Source organism: Malania oleifera, chromosome 9 (assembly GCF_029873635.1).
Source record: "Malania oleifera isolate guangnan ecotype guangnan chromosome 9, ASM2987363v1, whole genome shotgun sequence".
NCBI lineage: Eukaryota > Viridiplantae > Streptophyta > Magnoliopsida > Santalales > Ximeniaceae > Malania > Malania oleifera.
In genome coordinates this window covers 81,368,277-81,378,498 of record NC_080425.1, presented here as the reverse complement: position 1 = coordinate 81,378,498, position 10,222 = coordinate 81,368,277, and the positions used below count along the sequence as shown (strand labels likewise).

At 38.1% G+C, this 10,222-nt stretch overlaps 1 protein-coding gene across 4 annotated transcripts; it reads right to left on the bottom strand.

Moving 5' to 3' along the window:
- Positions 1 to 316: 316 nt before the first annotated feature.
- Positions 317 to 9,921, bottom strand: LOC131164019 (protein HEADING DATE 3B). Of its 4 annotated transcripts, XM_058120917.1 has the most exons (6): positions 9,356 to 9,909; positions 9,008 to 9,173; positions 8,479 to 8,922; positions 5,057 to 6,051; positions 1,630 to 1,681; positions 317 to 1,516 (listed from the first exon to the last, which is right to left on the bottom strand). In XM_058120917.1, exons 3-6 carry the CDS (start codon positions 8,704 to 8,706, stop codon positions 497 to 499), a joined length of 2,295 nt encoding a protein of 764 aa, XP_057976900.1. In that variant the 5' UTR covers positions 8,707 to 8,922; positions 9,008 to 9,173; positions 9,356 to 9,909; the 3' UTR covers positions 317 to 496. The 4 variants fall into 4 exon arrangements, with proteins under 4 accessions (XP_057976900.1, XP_057976899.1, XP_057976901.1 ...); XM_058120916.1 differs by having other exon boundaries at positions 9,008 to 9,921; XM_058120918.1 differs by lacking the exon at positions 9,008 to 9,173.
- Positions 9,922 to 10,222: the final 301 nt, after the last annotated feature.

The following is a 10,222-nucleotide window of genomic DNA, read 5'->3' as shown; positions in this document are numbered from 1 at the left end:
CCCTTCCTCACACTTCTTTTCCCCATTTTTGTCTTCTTTTTCAGTTTTTTCTTGTTGGCTGAAAATCCCTTTCAATTAAGTTAGACGAGCTGTATGTGCCTGCCTTGTTATAATTTATAGTACTTTAGGGTTCATTATGGGGTGAGTATGAGTATGAAAAGAATGATTACCCAAAAATGAAACTGCCAAAAAAAAAAAAGTATTGCAAGCATATATAGGGGGAGGGGGCTACAAAAGGGGGAACAACAGAGAGTAAACCAACTGCCCCGACAAATTTTCATGTGTGTGTGTGTGTGTATATATATATATATATACATTTGAACAGAAAAAATAAAATATTTCAATATATATATATTTACATGTAATGCACATGGTCAGAAGAAAGATGTAAGGCAGATACAAACTTACAGAACATTTTTATGAAATATAAGAATATGCTCATTTATCGCTTGGCTTGGCCATCTCATTTGTACAAGTTTCAAAAATATTGGATTAACTAATCATGCTGTTTCCTTTCTTCCTGTATAGACTGGAAAATCCGAGCTGCTGATTCAGTCGCAGACCTAGGATTGTGAGGCACAACCTTTATGACTTGGGTATGCTGCTTGCTATGAGTCTGTGTAAGTGCATCAATAGCTTTTGGCGTCGGAGCCATAGGAAAGAGAGCAAGGGCATCTGCCTGTGCGCTCTCAGAGGGACTACTCCCCATACTTCCCCATAACTCACTGTCTTTTGATGGATGAAATTTCCCAACATAACTGGAAACAGCCCCACTCTGTCCACTCAAAGCATTACAAGAGCTCTGTAAGGGCATGGTGAAATTAACATCCCCCACAAGTAATTGATTGTCCTGCCCATTAGACCCAGCAGCAGTAAATGCTGGATTCACCTGCTCAACAGCAGAACCAGAAGCAGGTTGGTTCATGACAGGCATGCCATATGGCCGAAAGTAGGTCTGACCCAAGAGAGTGCTGGGAAGAATGCCAATTCCTTGGTGGTGGGAAGCTGGAACACCAAAGGCTGTACTGAAAACGTCACCACCCACATTCACGCTTGCAGGCCCATTGCTGCCATAGGCCGGAGCCATAAAACCTGAGGTTGGAGGACATGACCCCATGTAGGGCTTGTAAACAAATCCTTCGGAAGGGGACACGATGGGAACTAACCACTGATTCCCTGGAGGTGGGTGGAAACACCAAGAAGCTGGTTTGGTATCAGCAGTCATCGATGCTTGTGGCTGACTTCCTGAATGAGCTACATAATTTGACTGCTGAGTTGCAAGTTCTTTGCTGGTATCACTGTTGAGAGGCGGCGGCTTCCCAACTGCTTTGCTGGGCATACATTCAGTTCTAGAAATTGGCATCTGACAGTCATCATTTGGTTTCACAATCAGAGGTGGTTGTTCTAGAACACATTCAGGTGGCAACTTCACAGGAGGTATATTTAGCACACGCTTTCCAACAAAAAAGTTACTTTCAGGTAATAAATGTGGTGAACCAGCAATCAATCTTTGTACCTGCATAAAATTCAGGGAGCAATGTGATTCTCTTTAGGTTTACAAGCAAGAAAAATAAATTGGATCACTTCTCAAAAGCAGCTAAGAAACTTAACAGGCAAAAACCAGCTTACCTTTATTAATCTATGCAGCTCAAATACTTGCAAAGCAAAGACTCTTTGTTGACTGCAAATAGTAGCACAGAAGCTAAATCAATCACCTTTAAATATTTCTTCAGAAAAGGAGAAAAATCTTCAAAACTATTGGATTTTGCATTCTACAAACCATGCTTAATCAACCAAAAAATATTTTAAAAAATTGGCCAACACTATCCCAATGTCTAATGTTATACTACTCCCAGGTGAATCATGCACAGAGTATTAGTTCTCCTGCTTTGTTTTAAAAAGGTATCAAATGAATATAGACTGATTTTGAACTGAAAGATACATACGATCCTAGAATTCACTCAATAAGCTCAGAGACACCTGAGAAGTCCCAGCTCTGAAGTCAGGAAATAATTAAATAAAGTATATGTTCGCATATTCATGCGCAAGGGCAGAGAGTCTCAAACATTTATATACATGTGTGGCACACAGTTGGAACAACTTTTAACAATGGTAAGACAAACTAGCTAATCTCTGAACTAAACAAACCTACATGCAGAGAGAGAGAGAGAGAGAGAGAGAGAGAGAGAGAGATGGATATTGCATAGTGTGTACCAAACAAAGTATGGCAGAAAACCACGAATTGGATTTCACACAATCATTCAAGTCCTCTAGCTGGTGGATGAACAGTTAAATTCCAATACTCGAGTCGTTTTATCTTTTCAAGAAAGCCTGAATAGTATCACATCCACAAAGATAACATTTTATCTAATTATTTTTAAGCATTAAAACAAAGATTGAGATAATTTAACTCTGAAATTTTTACAATTAGAAACAAAGAGATGACAAGGTTATGAGTGCACAAGGACATGAATTCAGCCAAGTGAGCTCAACTATAAGATAAGCTCTAGAATATTGCCAACAGTAGATTTGTATAAAGCTTCTCGCTTACAAACTCCAGATGAACATCGAGAGATAAAGATGCAGAAAACCCAAGTTTTAAGTAACAAATCCACCCTTATTAATTGAAGCTTCCCCCAAAGAACAGTAGGGCTTCCTCAAGGACCAAAAGTCAAAAAATAAATATAAAACTGCCACCTCCATGAGAGAGAGAGAAGAGGAACAGCCAAAATGTGTAGATATTGATATTGCACGACACTTTACTTGGTGAACTAAATTTGCAGTTAGTATACTGTATGAACTAAAAGTATTTTTCAAACACTAGAGCACAGCATGATTACCTATTTCCCTCTCACAAATGTTAAAACTCGGTTACGAGATGCCGTAAAATTACTAGCCAATACTTTCAATACCTCCTTGCAAACATGCAAGGAATGGAATTTAGTGCTCTAGGAACACATTTGACAACCTACAAATCTTAATCTCCACAATCCACCAAGTAGCTCCAATAAACTGCTCATGCATAGATCAACTCTTCTAAAATAACTGTTACTCATAGGAATTGACCAGCATAGACAAGAAAGCTTGTGAGTGTGACCCTGCAGCATTATTCTTTAAGGTCATTTGAGAACTAAGTCTTAACAGTTTTGAGGATGTAGCCAACATTATTTTCATAAATCTTCGCAATCAGCCTTTCACATATCCCACACGGTTTAAAATAAGGGAAGAAGACTCAGAATGTTAGACTAGCATAGCCAGCTCATGTTTCTCAATTGAAGAGATAGCTAATAACAAGAATTGGAGTATTCCCTGTACTCTTCAAGTTGGGGGACATGGCAATAACCATCCTTCAAGCTGCTATTTATAGAACCAGTTTTCTGAAGTTCAGTTGAGGTGTTCAATTTTTCCTTTCATATTAACTGATTATAAAACATAGGACACTGGAACAAGACACAAGTTCTGCTTTTGACTCCAAAGCAACCTTCCTTGTCTCAAATTTCCATCATTCAAGATTTTCTTTACATCCCCATCCTTTAACCAAACATGACATTTTGTGATACAAGCAAAATATAATTTGATCATCCAGTACATTGGTGGGAAGAACACGCCAATATGTCATACAACAAAGTATCAGAATAAGCAATCAAGCTACAAAAAAGTTCAGACTGGGCAACTAGAATTAAAGTAACAGACCCAAAAATTTTCTCTAGTGGTGGTGAAAAAAAAATTATATATATATATATATATATAGTTAAAAAAATAAATTGTTTTTTTTTCATATTTTCCCAGACAAGTAATAAAAAAACACATACACTAACATTTGGCACTAGTAATAGTTGTTTCAAATAACACCATTTACCAAAAAATCCTGATATTTTTGTTTGTTGCCTTTGAAACCGGGGGCACTTGAGTATTTTCAGTGGGGGCATATACTTAATTTACCCAAAACATCTCTTTATTTTCAGAATTTCAGTGGGAGCACCTGCCCCCACTCACATATATGTAGGTCCACCACTGCCTGGAAAACTACTTACTAAAACCTGGTGGTTTCAACTAAAAAAGAAATTGCATTCATATGAGGTTGCTAGAAGATCAGCATTCTTATGCTCAATTTTATGTAAGATCAAATGGCCAGATGAAATATAATGCTGTAGCTGATTGGTTGTAAGCCTGTATTTGTGTAGATTTGGATGAAACTCAATATAATTTTTGTCCAAACAAACCCAAATTCAAGGTCCAAACTCCAAAATCCCAAACATAAGGTAAGAAGCTTCAATATTCCTCCCTCATGAGATACTATCCGTAAAGCAACAGCTTCAAATCAGTATTTCTCACCAAGAAAGATATGATCCAACCAGGTCAGTTTTCAGACAGCAATAAAGTGTAACATAGAGGATGACTTATAATATCATGTCAGGGCCCTATAACATCAAATTGATTATGTTGATTTTTCTGCTAATAAATTGTGCATATCCGAGACACATGTTCATAGATTATACATCTCAATAAAAAAGAACAAAAAGAGATTGAGATCTCAACACAATCAAAGGAAAAAGAAACAAAAAAACAAATTTCACATCCCAAGACTGATCACAGACAAGAAGCATATCAAGTAGGCATAAATGGAGGAGAATGTATAATGAATGAAGTCTTTGAACTATCTCAGATTGCTAAAACAACTATTGTCACATCAAGACCTTTGAAATATATTCACCAAACCATTCTTCAAAAGTACAAGTGCATCAAAAATTTTCACTATGTACTGACAAGCATCAAGTCAGACTGTATATTAAGTGAGAGAATTTGTTAGTATGAGAAATGAAGTGACATTTGTAGTTTGGTCTGAGAACTTAGATATGAATCTTATAGTTACAAATTGGAAAGCATCTTCAACTCTTAAGCAATGGAAACTTTAAATGCAAAGACACCAATTCAAAAAGCCAAATGCGACTTAGATAGGGTACAAAAATACTATCTCTTCAGCAAAGTATAGCTTGTTGGAGAATTGCTACTCCCATAGAAAATGTACTAACAACTGGCTCTCAGAAATACTTACTTGACAATAGCTCTTCTTGCTTTCCAGAATTGTTTCCGGCCTATTACTCCAACAACATCATCAGGGGATATAAACAAACCAGATGTAGAGTCAATCAAGGAAGTGTCTGAAATATCATTATTTCTGCCTGCATCACCCGACCGTAAAGGCCCACATCCATAGCCTGCATTCCCATTTTCAACCTTGGGACTTCTATGATCGTCTCCCTGGGAAGGCCTCAAATATGATTCATCACCAACTACAGAAGCATTTCCATTTCCTATGCTTTTTATGGGGTCCACCAAAGCACATTCTCTGGTACCCATGTTTTCTTCCACAGCTACACATCCCTGACAGGATTGTACATCAATACCTTGTAGTCTGCTTGAGTCATCCACTGAACTTATTCTGCTTTGTTGATTTAGAGATGCATGTGCCTGCTTAATTGGCTCAGAAATTTCATCTATGGCCAATGGGCTTAATCGTTTATCTCTAGCCAACAGGAATAAAGCAGCATCTTGAGCCATTTGAGAGACTTTTTGTTTCTTCTCAGTTTGATTACTCATGCTTTGCCCAGCAGCTTGAAGTTGCATGGACGAGCTAGGATGAGGGAGTTTTTCTCTATCAATGCTGGGCTGACTTCTCCTAAACTGTGGAGCTGTCCCCACTGATGGGGCAATTGTTGGGAGTCTCGAACTATTCTCATCTCTAAGCTCCTTCATAAAAGAATTCTCAAAGTTGTGTTGCTGAAATGAATTTGATGTAGCAGTTGTGTGTTCATATTGGCTGGATAAGTCGTGTGCTTGAAAAGAATTGCATGTTACAGTTGGTATCAAATGAACCACGGGATTCAAATTTTGAGGGTTTGTTGATTTTGTGGATTTCTTTTCAAGAGTTCCCATTGAAGTCTTCAAGATATGCCCCTTTGAAGAATAAGAATGAAGCTTCTCAGCCAAATGAGCGGGTGCTGGAGAGTTGCAGACAGGGCTTAATACGCTCCTTTCATGGTCAACACCCTACAGCCATAACTTAGTTTTTGATAATTACAAAAACCAATAGATAGAAAAACACGCATACGCTTATAAATATGTACATATACCAGTCCTACAAAACTTATTCAAGAGCCCAAGCTGCCATAGATCAGCAATTAGGAATAAAAAATGTAAAGGAACTGCAGAAGATATTAATAGAAGTGCAAAATCAATTCTTGGAACATTTTGTGGATTTGCTATTATGAAAACACCTCCGGCACACCACCTCACACTGAAAAAAAATAAAAATAAAATAAAAAATAAATCAATGGCATTCATAGTTCCTATGAAAATTAGCTTAAGTTTCAAATAAGGAGATAATTAAAGTGTAAGAAAACCAATTTAATAAATTACCAAAACCAAGTATGATAATAAAGGGACGCATGCTTGATTGATCAAAAAGAAAAAATGGAAATCTAGGCTGCCTAGCTTCTACGCAGCTGTCAGTGTAATGCCATGCATATGAGTCCTCTGACAAACAGTACACATGTTGCATTGATAATGCCACATCTTTGATCAATCATGCAATGGCAACTATTATATTCTAGTTAAGAGATAATCAAGAAAAAATTATCATATTGCTTATAATTTCAAAGAAACAATTCAACTAAGACAAGCATAAACCTGTACATAAATAAAAACAATTGACCCCAACAATATTTTTCCAAAGCAAAACATAACACCCTGTGGGAGAGGGGGAGGGGGAGGGGGAGTGGGTGAGGAAGAGAGAGAGAGAGCTCAATCCAAGAGTTTATGTCTCATTCCTCTTATAAGTCATGTGGTTAGTTGCTAATTACCCAAACAAGCATGCTTACTATTTTAACTAACCACTAATCGCATGTTTAGAAATCCCAAACAAGTGTGTTAACTATTTTAAATGCCTACTAAATGGCACAGCACTACTCGCTGAAAATTAACCTAAGCAAGAATCTGACCTCATATCGCCCGGTAACAATTCGCCTGAGCCCTAGCCCTGGCTCTCACATCTAGCTACATTATTTTGGCAGCATTGCCACGCTAAACCCCACAAGACCTTACATATTTCTAAGAACCTAATGAAAAATACTATTAGAGAACAATCCGATTCCTTTGATTATGACCAAGATCTCAGTGATTCTCCAAAATTGTAGTGATCTCCATAATTGTAGTGATTCTCCTTTTTTGGTAGGATCTCATCTCACCGATTCTAGTACTTCCTATTCAGATGCTACACAATTTCATTCTCTAGCATGTGCCTTGCAATATTTGACTCTTACGAGACTGGATTTATCCTACAGTGTTAGCTCTATATGTCAATATATGCATGCCCCCACCATTGATCATTTTAGAGCCTTGAAGCGTATTTTACGCTTTGTCAAAGGAACCTACCATTATGGCCTTCAACTCTCATGGGATTCCTCTTAGACTTTGCTCAGCTACTCTGATGCCGATTGGGCAAGCTGTCCCGACACTCATTGTTCAACAACCAGATTTGCTGTTTATCTTGGTCGCAACTTAATTTCATGGTGCTCCAAAAAGCAAACTACTATTGCCCGTTCTAGTGTGGAGGCCAAGTATCGTGCTCTTGCCTCCGTTGCTGCAGAACTCTCTTGGACACTTCAACTTCTCCAAGAACAAAAAATCATCCTCCCCTCCCCTTCGAGACTCCTATGCGATAACAAAAGTGCTATTTTCATTGCTTCCGACCAGGTCACCAAATCTCACTCCAAACATATTGATATTGACTATCATTTTGTTCGCGAACTTGTTGCTTGAAACATTATTAGTCTCGGCTTTGTACCCTCATACCTTCAGTTGGCTGATGTTTTCACGAAAGGGGTAGCCAAATTACAGTTTTCATTGAATCGTGGCAAGTTGTGCGTTTTTCCTCTTTCCACCACGCCAACTTTGAGGGGGGATATTAGAGAACAATACGATTCCTCTGATTATGACCAAGATCTCAATAATTCTCCATAATTGTAGTTATCTCCATAATTGTAGATATTTGCCTTCTTTGTATATTTGTAATTGATACTATGTCTATAAATGCATATTTCCTCAAATACCATGGGGCAGCCAATAAGGAGAGATAGTCTGAATGAATTTCAAACTCCAAAATCAATCCCATTCATACATAGGGGAAAATGAACCCAAAAAAAACAGGTGAGAAGCCACTGTTATTGTATATGCGATAAAACCATTAGCTGCTTCATTTATAAAACTAAATGAATAGTTTCCAGCAAATGCAGTAGCAGTATAGACAAAGCTAAATCCAAAACAAAAAACCATGGGCCTCAGTCCCAAGAAAGCAATCAACGACAGCGCAGAGCTCAAACAGAATACACAATCACAACATCCATAGTAGTAATCAAAGCAAAACAAATCTGAATCTCTCAACAGAACACATGAAGCCATGAAAGTTTTCATACTCACATGGTTGGAGGATGTTGAAGGAAGGAAGCTGCCGCTGTTGCTTCGAGGGAGAGGCAACACAGATGCCGTGGATCCAGCACTAAATTTCAGAGAAGGGACACTGAACTGCTCATAGAGGGCCATCTTGTTCCTCGGAGGTGCCCTCGGCCCTCCTTTCTCCGTGTCATTGACGTGAAGCCTAGGAAACAAAGGGCCTATCACTTTCTCCTCATTTTTCGCTCCTTTCATAATCTTCTTCCAGCCCTTCAAAGCAAAACCCACTTCCAGAAACAATCTTTCCCTTCAAATCCACAATGAGATCCCATTCACAACCCTTCACCAAAACTCACCACCACAAACCCAAGAACTCACTTGCCCAGATAGCAAAAATCAGTCCCTTTAAGAAGAAAACACAATTTCACCAGCATCCATAATCAACCCACCTCAAAAAAACGTTTCCTTGGCCTGAAACTCAATAGCAAACAACCAGAATACATGAAATTGTTTCCAAAAAAAAAAAAAACTTCTGAACTACCCAAAATCAACCCACCTCAAAAGATCAATATCTTTAGCCGAGTATAAAAAACAAACAGGAAGAGCACAAAAAAAAATCCTAGAGTAAACACAAACCACGAATCAAGAACACATGGAATTGTTCAGAAGGGGCCCCAAATCTAGAACCACCCAGAACCGACCCAAAAAATCCAATCCCCTAGCTGAAATATCAAAAGGGGGCAAAGCAAACACATGAAAACATCAAGAAATTACTTGAGATCCTGAAGATGGAAATTTTAACATTAACAGTGCGTCAGAGAGAGGAAGGAAAAGCAAAGAGAGTGAATGCTATCCAATTTGGGGTGGGGGGGTGAAGATAGATTCGGCAAGAGAAGAGGGTTACCCTCCACACAGGATCTCCTCATTCATCATCATCAACAAAACTTAAAAAAAGTTGCAAAAGGGAATAAAAAAAATGTAAAAGGTGTGGATCGTGGGGACCCAGCTGGATAGAGCTAGAAGCTCTTTAGGCAAATGGGAATCTCATATCTGAGTGATACGGATGTACTCGCCCCTCGCCCAAACCAGAAAAATGAAATCATGGCCTACGGGCAGTGACTGAGTCTTTCTCTCTCTCTCTCATGGCGTTCCCTTCTCTTGCCTTACTATGTGCGATGCTTATGAACCACATGCACTTTTTACAAATTTTAGCCAATCTTTATCGAAAAATCCGTTAAAGATCGCGTTCAAGTTTGCATGCGTTCATCGTTTTTCCCGAGATGGGAAGTGGGATTGCCCTGTGCAGCTTGGAGCGCGTGGGGACACGATCGAGCGCCCGAGGAGAGGATTGGGGTTGAGAGATTACGGCTGGTAAATTGTTTTTTTAAGTTCGATTGATTTGCAATTTGAAAATGAAAAGCGTTTGGAAAAGAGAGATTCGTGTGGCTTGAAGGTAAGGTAAAAACTCCAAGTGCACACGAGATTTCTGAAAACAACATGCTAATTGCGTGGAGAATCTGAATTTGGGAAGATATTTTGGCTCTCCATTTATACGTTATTGTAAAATCAATTTATAAAAATTGATTTAGAGAAAATATTTATAATATTTTAAAATATTTGATTATTAGAATTTGAAATTTTTATATTAAAATTTTCAAATAATAGTAACACATTAATAGAGAGTAGGAGCAAAGTACCTAGAGATTTATCAAAATTTTAATTTATTTAAGTCTTAGCTTTGACTTTTTATTCAAGATCTTGTCCCTTGTCA

Coding starts and splice junctions, on each gene's coding strand:
- LOC131164019 (XM_058120916.1), bottom strand. CDS start 8,706: ATGAAAGGAGCGAAAAATGAGGAGAAAGTGATAGGCCCTTTGTTTCCT. Junction 6,052..8,478: donor CTTCAACATCCTCCAACCAT/GTGAGTATGAAA, acceptor TTATGGCTGTAG/GGTGTTGACCATGAAAGGAG. Junction 1,682..5,056: donor GCAAGAAGAGCTATTGTCAA/GTAAGTATTTCT, acceptor TACTATTTGCAG/TCAACAAAGAGTCTTTGCTT.